We start from the raw sequence: 13,649 nt of genomic DNA on the forward strand, positions 1-13,649 counted from the left end.
TTGAGAAAAATTATAAAATTAAATGCCCGACAACAGACTTGGTCGGATTCAGCAAGCCTGCCACAATACTACAAGGTCGTCAAGTAACTATTCTTTAGAACTAGCTAATGGTTCTTCAGGATTATCTCCACAGGTTACAATTATTGTTATTCTATTGTAGTCTACTAATTCTCCTTTGGCCTGAGACACAATATTCACAACCTTCATGCGGGTCAAGACGTCATGTCCAACAGCAGGAAGACTGGAAGTCTGAATCAGTGGCTGTGTCGTGCCCACGTGCCATAGTCACTGACGCAGATATCCTCTCTGCCCTCCTGACGTGTGAACAAGAACGACTCATCTACAAAACAACTGAGGCAGGAGACGCAGTTAGGTCTTGAGTCCTGGACACGTGTTCACCTCCCAACACATGGACGTCTGGCAGATGTAAGGTCTATCACTGGGGATGTGCGGATCATCACAGCATTACAGAGTGGAGGGAATCATACGGGTTTGACGCAAAAAGCCACTCTGATCAAGACTGTGGCTCCTCTGGTCCCACAATTTGGTTTGATTGCTCTCGTTGAACAAATATGCTGTATGTAATATGTCATATGATGTTTTCAGCTTTCACCAGAGTGCTTTTACACTCACTTTTAGTGCTGAACATGAATGCTGAACACATGAATGGTTTAATGTAGGATCTTTCACAAACACGCATCAAAGCCAGATAAGTGAGTGAATCATGCCCACCAGGAAATATAAGAAACCCAATTCAATGACCTTTTTTTTTATGTATTTCATTATTCTAGCCCTTTTCCGCTGTGTCCTTTCATTGGTGTCTAAGGAGATGAGATCCTATCTGGAAAGAACATTGACAGATCAATAATTTAAAGAGTGGCCTAGCCGTAAAAAAAAAAAGACTCAGGTCACAAATATCCAATAATACAGCAGACGGCCCTGTAAAATTGACGTTTTTATTTTAATATTGTTCATGATCCATATGTTTAAATTTCCCTTGCATCCATGCTTTTTCCTCAAGCTAGATTTTGAAGGGAGTGTGTTGCAGCTCACCCTTTTCTAATTCACAACACATCTGATTGGTGACAGTTCCCCCTCTGGGTTCTTCCTTCCTACTTTAATGACCCAAAGTGTCATGTTTTCCCCGCTGACATCAAGAGGTCACCAGGAATGAGGATGTTAAATTTGTACCTTTTATATTCCTCAGATTGCAATCTAATTGGGTCTCCACGTTTTGACCCCCTCTGTGGGTGACGTTCTCATGTGTCCCCTTGACCTTTCATTTTGTCAGCTCAAATAAAAGATGAAATATTGAATACAGCAGGAAGAAGACTTAAGCATAAAATGGTGAATGGTGTAAATGGGTGTCATAATCAAAAAAATACATTATTATGTTCCTAGTGTTTGTCCATTTGAAAAGCTGATGTAATCGGCTAGGATGTGTAAAGACTACTTTAGTACCCTTTCCCATGGTACTGCTATTTTGTAGGTCTACCCACTATATACTGTACAGTAGCAGTGACCTTTAGCTGTTTACTTTCATTTCTGTGAGCTGCAAGCCAGCTTTTAGTCATTCTCCTATTGTCAATCATTCAGAACGTGCTCATGACTCACTATTAGCTCAAGGACAATTATAACTGGGTTAATATTGGTCAAATGGAACAGCACATGCACTGCAGGTTACTGAGTTTGTCTGAGTAGAAGCCTGGAGAGATCTTACCAATCTCATTTACATCAATCAGAATAGACCTTAACCCATGGTAACTCATGCTCACATACTTATGTCTTCACCTAACAAGTGAGATAATCAAGCAAAATGTCTTGTCTGTCTCTAACCGTCCTATCAACCACTATGAAGAGTCTCACAGTCTTAACACATGCCCATCTAAAGTGATGAGCTGATGACTCATTTACTGGTGCTGTTATGAGCATTAACCATGGGTGTTGAAAGGGCCAGAAGAGTCTCATTCAAATGAATTCCCAAGAAAACCACTGGGAAAGTATGATGTTGTTGAGAGTGACCAGGGGAGTTGGGTGGACTGACACGCCGTACGAACAGTCAACTACTTTGGGCTCTAAGGCTACAGTGGCAAACAGGGGAGAGAGGTCCACCTTCAGGTTTGGGCAGAACCTTCTCTCTGAGCAGAGGATAACAGAAATCTGCATGGGGTGTTCAAGTAAAAAACGACATGTCAACTGCCTGCGTAGGTGCAGCATCCACTCATGGTGATTGAAGATGTGATCCTACTTCTCACTAAGGAACACAGACAAATTGTATGTTGCATAGAAACCACAAAATGTCAAATACAACCTCCAAACCTACAACCTACAAACTCCGGATCAAGTTATAGCATTAGAACAGGACTACACAAAAACACAAGATTATGGCACAGATTGATTTAGCTTGTCTTGTTATTTTGACAAAGACACCTCCACCATCTAGTAATGAGCCTTAAAAGTCAACCCAGCATATGAAAGTACATCTAAAGTAAATGTCAACCTAGCCTGTGTAACATCATCGCCAGCTGACATCTATACAGCACAGCCTATGCTTCATTATCATTTGTGTCACACAGAGAGGTCACATGGGTTCGGAGATTATGTCACCCTTTGGTTCTCTGCCTTACCAAAGTCTGACCATCCCCCATCCTGAGCAAACTGTCTCTCGTCCCAAGCAGGACTGGCTGTAATTGACACCGGACCGCTTCATTAATTAATGGCCCCTGACTGAGGCTCTGGACTGGCTGTATGGTGCAGCTGCTGGTTTCATGGCTGGCTACAGGATGGAGTAAGGGGCGGTGGGAGGGACGAATGAGGGGAGGAGAGCACCGGAGAGCCCGGGGAGAGGAAGCAGTCAGCGCCATAGTGACCATCAATCATCCTGGGCCATTGTGGTCCTGTCCGTTCTACGCCGGCGCTGTGCAGGCAGGGAGTCACAGGGGGAGAGAGAGATAGAGAGAGGGGGCAGGGGGGGAGAAAGAAGGGAGAAGAATGGCGGGGGATCTGCCTGGGCGTTCTCACCCTGTACTGTTGGGTTTGGAGGCAGTGCTGCTGTCTTACTGCATCTCCTTCGTGCTCTCCCAGATCTTGGACCCAGAGGTAAGAGGCTGAACATCCCGTCCACAGGTCCCAGGACCGTCATCGGGTTACTGCAGGTGTCGGGCTCCACTCGGCTCTTTATGGAATTGCTTCATGTGATGAATGTACGGTGTTTGTTCTCTAAATCTGCCACCCGCCCGAACAGACAACGGCGCTGAAGCTACACGTGTCAAAACATGATATGTTGTGGGTTGCTACGCATTTAGAGCAAATGGGTGTTTTAATGGGAGCATAAACATCATTATTACAGCGAGGCGCCATTTCTTTTGTTCGGATCCTGGAATTGTACTCATGATACGTGACAGTTGGGACTGTCAGCGCAGAATAGAGGCATCAATGAACTGTTTTGAAATGTGAGACAGGGAAGGCATAGAAAGACATGGGTATAGTAGGTTACTCTGAACCCAACAACGGTTAACTCGAAGCCAGGCAGATCTGAGAACATTTTGTACAGGAAAGTTTTAGAAAACAAGCAGGTTTCAGTGGTGTTCACAGAACCAATGATCACAGATATAGTTGAATTCTCAGAATTCCACACAGGAAAATAGCATGGTCATACAGTAACTTTCAGTTTTTTCAGAAGCAGTATTTCCAGCACCTCAAGGTCCCAGAACCACAGAATATGGTATGGTTATGGTGCGATAAAGGAGGGCAGCTTTCAATGCCAGATTTGGGTCTTGTTTTGTGGTTTCAAACTGGGCTTGGCTCCCTTGGTCCAGGTATTGGTATGGGTCTGGACTAGCTGTATTATGTATTATCTAACCAAGTATGTATAAATAAGACTGTAGTACGACAGGCCTTGAAATCCATTGGAAAGAGAGGAAGCCAAGGCCAACTTCACTAAATCTGGGTTGTTTGGTTTGATGCATTTACAAAACGTATTTGGCATATCTACTAATCCTACTACATGGAAAAACCCAAAGGACAAGAGTACTTTTAGCATTACATAATAATTTTGAGCCACTGTGAACCCACTTTTGGAATTGGGACACAGTCACAGATGATCATCAAGTATTATTCTCGCAAAAGTTGTTTTCACGTTGAGTAAGATCAGCTAAACAATTTTCGTTTAAAGATCCCCATTTGTTAAGATTTGACAGTTAATTCTCCCTAATGTCCTTGGCAGACACTGACTGACATTTGCATATTTGGGGAATCTCATCCAAAGCCAGGCCAGGCCCCTGACATCTTGTTCAACACGTGAGCTCTGAAGACCATGCAACCTCACACTACAAAAGAAAAGAAGAACCTGAAAACAGTTGTTTTTAACACAAAACCGTATTCTTCTTCCTTCAGAACATGCGCAGCACTGGTCTCGTTCATGCTGAGGTACGAGTTTTACAGATCTGAGATCATCAGATCAGGTTTTTGAGCTATCTAAGTGATGTTTTTGTTTTTTCTCCGTTTTTCCATTGGCCTGATTACAAATCTTTGCAAACAAATCCCAAATTACATACTCTATTCTTTGGGAGGGTCAAAATACAGGGTGTGCATCTGCCATGCTTTTCAAATTTGCTTTTTAGCAATAGATCCTTTTTTTCTGAATGCCCATCTGTTGGCCCCATTTCATACTGAGTTGAAAGCTCAAACTAATTAATTTGAATTGCATCTTATCATAAAGGATATCATTTGTTTGTTTGTTTTTGTCTGAAACATGATGTAAGAGCTGTCTTTTTGATCAGGTGCACCAAACATCCCATGTCAAGATATATTTGTGTCTGTTGTAAACACAGCTTTTGAAAAGGCATTTTTGGTTATTTCAAAATGTCAGGAATTACTTTCTCTACCATGACAGTAAATGAAATAAGAATCCAAGATCTGGTACATTTTTATTGATTTGTGCACATGTACCATTTATACATTAACATGACTGCTGTTATAAGAAGTAGTCAATAAACCATCCAACTACTATGTTTATCTTAATTTTTGGTTGGCTGACAGTCCTGTCATATTGCCTTCCTGGGACATGTGGGGCTTCTCCAGCATCAACTCTCTAACCAACATTTTGTGCATGATAATCAGTCCTTCATTGTGGAACTATTTACTCAAGCTGGTACTTTATTTCTCGAGACTGATACTGATCTACTTCAGGAATTGAATTCCCCCATACTGGTGACCTGCTCAAGGTTCCTGCTCAAGTTTTCTGCTCAAGTGATTTTGATATCAAGGCCACAGCGAACCACCATGAGTTTTGGGACCCAGATTCTGGACAAATGACATTCTCTTGATGCTCATAGGTCATTCCTGTGGAGATTTTCTGACAGTATCATCGGTGTATAGTAGGCTAGGCTCTAATGTACTATTCATGAGATAACTGATGTACTTTTGGATTCTTTGTATGCTTGGGAACAAGTGTGAATTGAGCTGTTGTCTGTACTCCCTGAACATCTTCTGTCATTCAGTCAGCTCTGCAGTTTTGATTGGCCTGTGTTACTTAAGGCCCATCTTGTCTTGTGGCTATTCTAAAAAGGTTTTCTATTTGTGCCAAACTTTGCTGTGTATATATTTTGGTGTTATTACTAGAGTGAAAGTGTTACCACACTATGCGAGGGGAGTTTTTATTTAGGATCATATGGCACTTCTGGTGATTGATATGGTATGTTTCACAAGTTCAGTAATCACACCATAGATTGAATAGATCCCTCCCGATGGTGGAGGAGGCTGGTAGCAGAGCCAAGCCTGATGCAGTGTGGTAGAGGCTGGTAGCAGAGCCAAGCCTAATGTAGTGTGGTAGAGGCTGGTAGCAAAGCCAAGCCCAATGCAGTGTGGGGAGGCTGGTAGCAAAGCCAAGCCTGATGCAGTGTCGTGGAGGCTGGTCGCAAAGCCAAGCCTAATGCAATGTGGTGGAGGCTGGTAGCAAAGCCAAGCCTAATGCAGTGTGGTGGAGGCTGGTAGCAGAGCCGAGCCTGTTGTGGTTTGTGGAGGCTGCAGCAGAGCCGAGCCTGTTGTGGTTTGTGGAGGCTGGTAGCAGGGCCGGGCCTGGGTTCCTGTGAGGACGAGAGTGTGATTAGGGGATGCACAGAATGGTGATGGAGGTGATGTGAAGGGTGCATGCAGTGACCGGGCATGGTCCCGGGGTGTGGCGGAGAGTCCTAATGGGTCACGGCCAAGCATCAGCTCAGATACCCCGGGAATCCTGGATAGATGACAGGGAGAAGCAGAGAAGAAAGGGTGGGAGGGTGACAACAACATGCTAGCAAAAGGATCAGAGGAATGGAAGAGACTGTATATAGAACTCTTCATTGAAAACGGGGAGTTTTGTCGCATTCTTCGTGCTTTACTGGGCTGATGCGTATTACTTGATTGGAGAGAAGGAGGAGTTTTGGTGCGCTATCTTCCTCCCGATCTTTAGTTAATCTAACTCCATATCTATGTAAAAAAAAATTGTTGCCGTTTCCATTTGGTGTGATGGTCAGGATTATAACCATGAAATCTGGTCGCAGATTTGAGATAAATGCAATCACATCATGACTCCAGATTCTCAGAGATTTCAGACAAATAAATAATGGGGTCAGGCCAGATTACATTTACATTTAGCAGACGCTTTTATCCAGAGCGACTTTCAGTAAGTACAGGGACATTCTCGCCGAGGCAAGTAGGGTGAAGTGCCTTGCCCAAGGACACAACGTCATTTGGCACGGCCAGGAATCGAACCAACAACCTTCTGATTAATAGCTCAACTACATAACCGCTCAGCCATCTGACCCTAGATTAGCACAGTACACATTTGGAATCTCACAAGTTTTATACAAATACATTTATTTTCCAATGTACATTTACATTTAGTTATTTACATTTGTACAATGTACATTTGTACATACAATGTATTTGTAAGTATAGCACCACTAACTGCATGTTTTATACATGATTGATCAGAGCTGGAATCTGGACTGCATCTAAAGTGACTTGATAATTGTTTTCTTTCCACCTTCATTAGCTTCAGCCCACAGATCCTCCGAAGAAACCAGACCCAGTAACCTCGGAAACAGTGGTTTTCTGGGGACTGCGACTATGGCAGGTCATCGGCATATTTTCAATGTTTATTCTTGCCATCAGTGAGTAAATGCAATTTTTTTACAAAATGTCTTTTTTCTATGTTAATTAAGCTGTTGTTGTGAATAGATGAAGATGGACAAACACAAAAGCATCTGTATCCATGAATCTGTTTCGCCACTGTCTCTCTTTGCGTTTAGAACAAGTAAAAGGGCCTCAACGGTCCCGAGTGGTCATAGGCTCGTCAGGATGTAGTCACAAATAGGCATTAAACCTCCCGATTGCTTTATTGACCCAGAACATCTCGGTTGGGTCAATGATTATATTACAATAATCAAATTATTGCACAGATGACTTGCTAGAATCAATAGGTGATTTCCCCTGGGTCTAACACAAGCACATGTATTAAAAAATGAAAGGCTTCTTAATATTCCATCTTATATTTGTATCCTTCTTTTTCACAAGTAATCACTCTGTGCTGCATCTTCAAATGCCGAATTCCCCGAACCAAGAAAGAGATTGAGGCACGGAGCGCTCAAAGACTGGCGGCAAAATCTTACGCCAACACACTGGAAACCGTTCCCCCGCTAAATGAGCTCACAGAGATCCCGGGATGTAAGTATCGCTTGACCCTTCTCCATTCGCCACCATTATCATTTTTGCACCCGTTTGAATTGTGGAACCAATAACCAACCTCAGTATCCACGTACCAATACCCGAACATCTTATTTCAAACCTGCCGTGTGTGAAAATGTTGTATTTTGGAGAAATGGGCCCAGGCTACCACCTGCTAAGTCTGTTGATGCTTTCTTTGAAATCACAAAATACTTTCCGATACTTTTCTGTTTCGTCATTCTTCAAGGTGTTTCATAAGGTCTGCAAGTTAAAAGTGATTCAGAACTTTAAGCAGAATGTCACATTGTAAAGTGGAAGGTAAATTAAAGTAACAGCACTTCTAGACACATTTTCACACATGCAAATACAGTTTTGCAAGGACAATTTGGTTGTTGTTTAGGATGGACAGTAATCAACAATACTGAGGCAATAGGTTTGACGTGTAGAAAACAACAAAATCGAACTCAATCACAGTACATTTCACTTACTGCCACCCACAAATACTCAACATTATTTGAGAGAGAAACATAAAAACCTTGTTTCAATCCATCTCTTCAGGGGAAACCTTTTTTTTCAAAACATTTGATTCATTTGTCTCATCTTGTGATATCACCCATCCTTCCTCTGAAAGATATTCCCCTCTTTAGCTATTCCATTTATATGTTACACTTTATTTCTTTCCCATTTGCAGCTTTCAATGCATTCTTCCCATCAATCCTCTCCATGTTTGACCTTTATCTTGTTTATTATATGACCTCCCCCCTCCTTTTAAACTCTATATCCCTTCTTCTTTCTCTTCCTTTTTTCTCTCTGACCTCTGCCTTTCCCTGTCTTTCTCCTGCTTCCTCTCTGTTCCTCCAGCCACTGTGGACACTGGTGTTGTGCAGACAGTTTCTGAGCAGGTGCAGTCTCGCAACGCTAGCAGCAGCCAGCTTCCTGTGGTGAGGGAGGAGGAGGAGCAGGGCGGACCTCTCACTTGACCTGATACAAGATGACTGTCTTTACTCTCCTTTTCTGTCCTCACCTCCCCTGCCTCGCCTATTCCTATGACTTACAAAGTAGGGGATACCCCCAGCGAAGAATTATGGAAACAATGTGCTCAGTATTCTAATTTCCTGCCAAAGGAGGACTTGAAATTGGCATCTTAAGTATTGCAATGAATGTTTTTCCTTTTCTTGCTTCCTCGCCTGTTTATACACTGTACACCTGTATTCGTTCACAATTCTGTTTAATGCTTGTGTGTACTCTCTCTCGGTCTCTTTCTCTCCTCTTTCTGCTGTTAGATCGGCATGGAAATAAAATGAATGTACCCTTTCTCTTTCATAAGCATTTCAAGTATGATCATGAACTTTAAACACTAGTGTCCAGTGGATAGCGATTCTCAACATAATCTGTGCCACACAAATACATAATGGTATGAAGGAACAGGAAGTGCGTTTCAAACGATATCACAGACTTTTGTCACTACAAAAGTAATAAAGCATGAGTTTGTAGTGAAAAGCTTTCTCAACTCAGCACTCACTACTCAGCCATGAACCTTAAACTCTCCATAATGTTGACTTCTGAGCTAACTGAGGGGATACACTAAGGATATGTGAGCAAATATTCAAATGACATCACATGCAGTCTCTCCATTAATTAAGCCATGCACAAAGTCAACAATCATACATTAACTTGACCCCACAGCCTGTCAACACTGGGCACATTTAATCTGTAATATATAACAACATTTCAGTGATGTATTGTGCTTTGTGGTAAAGACCGTATCTCATGACACAAAAAATACTAATTTAAATAGATTCATAACAACTGCAAAATGTTTTTGAGAACCAAAAACCTTCAACAAACAACCTTGGATTTTCCTAAGAGAACCTCTTGTGTTGTATTGTAACCTGGCAACACACAATCACATATGGTTTCAGATATGACCAATGGATGAATTACAAAGTGTGCAACTGAAGTACAATTTCAGACATCCTAATATGCTATCTTGTGCCTTGGCTCATGAGTATTTATGACCAATATTTGACATTTCATCAGATATTCATGCCGATCTCTGTGAAGATGTGAAAAGATCATACATTTGCATGTCAGGGGGTTAATTCATGTCAGTGGGTTAATTCAATCATGTCTCATTAAACAACATAAATGTTAATCTCCAATCATGAACAGTGATAAACCTTTTATACCTCCTTTATGTGGATGACTCCCAACCTATTACAAGGTAGAGTAGGAGAAACTACAGACTCCAGACTCCTACTTGTCACACTCACTCATGTCATTGGTTCACTGGACTTCCCGAAGCTGTAGTTCACTGTGCTGAGAAGTCAGGCTCCATTTAGAGCTGCTGGTTGAAAGGTTCTCACATCCCTGCTGTCTGTGTTGCTACAACACACACACATAGATTTTTTTTCACATTACAATCACTTTAGAGGTGAGGTGGGAGATGAAAGAGGGTCATTTGAGGGTCTTTCTAATTGATTGGCATTTTTAGACATGCAAAGAGGGTGTATGGGTTTGGGTGCATGTCACACATCGGGTCCTCAGGGCAGACAGCAGCAGTGAGATGAGCGACACCCTGGAGGTGTAACAACAGGAAGATGTGTGGCTGAGGTGGGTTGGGGATCTAAAGAAAATTGACGGTAAGTCTGTCCCCTTTGGTTTTGCCAATGTTTATTTGCAGTACCTCAAGTCACCACCAGGCTTGTCAAAACGTGTCTGAGTTTTTTTCTTCTGTTGCAAGTGTTCAAAAACTGACATGGTGTGAAAAACGAATAGAGGTTATCACAGCTATAGGTGTTATCTGTGGGCCTTCACAATTTATAGATTCTGAAAACAAGAAAGCATTCTGTCCCAGGGTTGGTAAACATGCCTGGTTGTAGCTGTTGACATGTAAACATTGGCCTGAACAAACAGTTGTATTTGTGCATCCAACTAACAGAGCCACTCACTCAGATCACATAGACAAACACATTGAGCTTAGATTTTTGTTTGGTTTGTGTGTAAGTCCTCTCTATTTTAGTATTCTGGGTAGAGGAAATCTATTTATTTTCCCTCTAATGCTTCACAGGGAAGATATCTTGTGATAATCCTAGTGCCGCAGAACCTTGGAGAATGGTCTGTTTCACAACCCCCCTCATAGAGTTGCACCCTCACATCACAAACATTGGCTGATTTCAAACCATGATAGTTTCTTTCTTACTCACTGCACTTATTTAACCTCATTACTGTAAGAAGATAAATAGGCCATGCTCATCAGAACGATATATACGGGCCACCGTATATATCGCTTTATCTGTACACAAGATTTTAATATGATTACATATTTATGAAACAAATTTTAGCTCACAATTAAAATGGATTTATGATTTGTAAACATTGTGACTTCTACATGTGTACATACATTATATACAAAAAGCAGCATAACACTGGACCATATAAAACGTGTGTGTTATTCGGTTCTAGTGTTCCTTCATTCCAAACCAGATTTCTCCTTTGGAATTCCAAGGGAATTTGAGATTTCCATTGAGTTCCTCATTTAATTAACATTCTGTGGAAAATAGGACCGTTTCCCGCGCCCCTGCCTTTCTGAGGGGAGTCTCCCTCCAACAAACCTTCAGGGAAAAACTGCTACAATTCTATGATGTCAAACACTACACCTGTCTCCAACATACTGCCAGTCTCTAAAGAATGACATATTCTCATTAGTCATCATTATAAAAAAGAATCACAAAATACTATCATGGATCATTAAAACACTGTGGAATAAACTCCCATTGGCAACACATTGTTAAATACTGGTCAATACTTGGTTAGTAAGAATACCAGGAATTCTCAAGAAACGCCACCTTTCCTCGTATTGCCCCATGGGCTTTAACACTTACACTGTTCTGAAACTACAGTACTGTGCAGAGTACCTAAAACTGATACACAGTAATGGCAGATCTAGGTTCCCTGAGTCATGTTCCCTTTTACATTGAAGTGGATTTGGTTTACGACAAATTCAAACCAGTGAGTTCTGTCCTGTATGAGACTATAGAGAAATATTCCATGACCTAGGAGTACATGATTCCAATACTTTAGAAAAGATTAAGTGTTCTTCTCACCTGCATATACAGTGATGTACTCACTATCTAACAAATGCTAGTGACAGATGTGCTTTCATTAGAGCATGACCCACTTAAGGTAGCATTCACAGGGATTATATTTTTTCTTTCCACTTACCACAGATTGTTGTGGGCACTCAGGGGGCCTGATGATAACTAATAGCTGCTGAGACATCCGTATCCCTGACCGCTGTTGTGTCTCTCTTTTCAGCTGCAAAAGTGGAGGAGAAAGAAGAGGTGACGACAGTGTCTGGAAAAGTAGATGCTGAAAAAGGAGAAAAGAAAAACGCAAAGGAAGGCAAGAAAGAGGGGAAGGGAGCTAAGGATGGAAAAGAGGATGAAAAAGATGCCTCAACAAAGACAAAAGGTGAAAAGGGTGAGAAAGGGTCTTCAAAGAAAGGAGAAGATGAAGGGAAGGGGAAGAAGACTGGAGAGAAAGGGGAGAAAGGAGACAAAGGAGGAGCAAAGGGGGGAGCCAAGAAACCTCCTGCAAAAAAATGAACACTGTTCCTGAGTGACAACTGTGCTAAATGACTTTTCATACATATATTTTTCACTTGTACATTTTTGGATACTTTTTTATAAAAATGCGAATTGTATTGTACTTAAAATACTTAAAATAATGAATCAATTTAAATATATTTTCACTAAACTGGCTATATTTGATTACAGGCAATTTTGTCATTTTTAGTGCTTTTGCTGATGGGATATGGGATCGTTTTTTGAAATTCAACAAACACACAGTACAGTACAATAATAGATTTATTGTCTTATTCACAATAGAATGAGGAACATTAGAAATTGGAAAACATCTTCCTTTCAAATCCAAGTTTACATAATTGACGAGCGTATAAACATGGAGTGATATGAGTAAGGTATGTCGCACCCTATTGCAAATACTTGCACTCAAACATGTAGCAAGAAGCAGATTCATAAAAAGATCAATTTCTAATCCACTGAAGATTTACATAATGAGATAAATAATCAATGAAAATAAGTGTTTTTTAAACTTCCATGAGAGGTAATTCAAAAACAGCGTACAACATTAGCTCTGTAAATATTGTTTTTACACATTTTAATTCAAAAACACAATCAATGTACATCATACAATCAATACAAAATATGGCTGAGTATTAAAGTGCTCACATTTTTTCTGAAAGGCTCATCCAAACAACCTTTTTCATATTGCCTCTAATGATGCCCTTCACCTGCCCAAACACCAGGTAGTTGGAGCACACACCCACTGTAACTACGGCACTACCAACCAGTAAAATTCACAAAAGGCAGAGAATAACAACCTTTTAGGGGAAGCTGTGTAACTCTTACTTAAGCAAAACAATTTAAGTGGCCCCTCCACTTAAAATAAGAGTGTTGGGAGTTGAGGTGAACTAGATACATCACTCAGAGAAAAATAAAGCTATAGATGATGATGACATAAAGATTCTATACCTTTAATCATATATTTTTTTCTCTTGGATAAGACCCACTCAAACTATCTATATTTAATTCAAACAAACATTTATATCAGTAAGGCAGTATTTTGCCTCTCTGCTTTTATCTTTGGTATAAAAGATGATGTGCCCTAACAAGTAAACCATGACATTAGCAACCACACTGTGAGGCAAGACAGAAATATAGTATTTTAGAACTGAGACATCTGACATTCGCTAAAACACAAACACAGGCTCTGTGACAAACAACAAGGTCTTAACGCTGTTTTTTAAGTTTAGGCAAATTCCTCCACTAGTGCCCTATTGTTTGTCAATGCCTCAATTGTCATTAAATATTTCATACCTTTTGGAGTTTTAAATCGTAATCTTAAATCCCACACAGGAT

At 40.9% G+C, this 13,649-nt stretch overlaps 1 protein-coding gene across 2 annotated transcripts; it reads left to right on the forward strand.

Annotated features, from left to right (window-relative positions):
* The first annotated feature begins 2,956 nt into the window (after positions 1–2,956).
* On the forward strand, positions 2,957–12,314 carry tmie (transmembrane inner ear). Of its 2 annotated transcripts, none has more exons than XM_047028255.1 (4): positions 2,957–3,099; positions 7,037–7,154; positions 7,558–7,707; positions 8,569–9,207. In XM_047028255.1, the coding sequence occupies exons 1-4, from the start codon at positions 2,992–2,994 to the stop codon at positions 8,685–8,687; spliced, it is 495 nt and encodes a 164-aa protein (XP_046884211.1). In that variant the 5' UTR covers positions 2,957–2,991; the 3' UTR covers positions 8,688–9,207. The 2 variants fall into 2 exon arrangements, with proteins under 2 accessions (XP_046884211.1, XP_046884210.1); XM_047028254.1 differs by lacking the exon at positions 8,569–9,207 and adding an exon at positions 12,025–12,314 and having other exon boundaries at positions 2,960–3,099.
* The last annotated feature ends 1,335 nt before the right edge of the window (positions 12,315–13,649 follow it).

This window comes from Hypomesus transpacificus, chromosome 10, assembly GCF_021917145.1.
Source record: "Hypomesus transpacificus isolate Combined female chromosome 10, fHypTra1, whole genome shotgun sequence".
In the NCBI taxonomy this organism is placed as follows: domain Eukaryota; kingdom Metazoa; phylum Chordata; class Actinopteri; order Osmeriformes; family Osmeridae; genus Hypomesus; species Hypomesus transpacificus.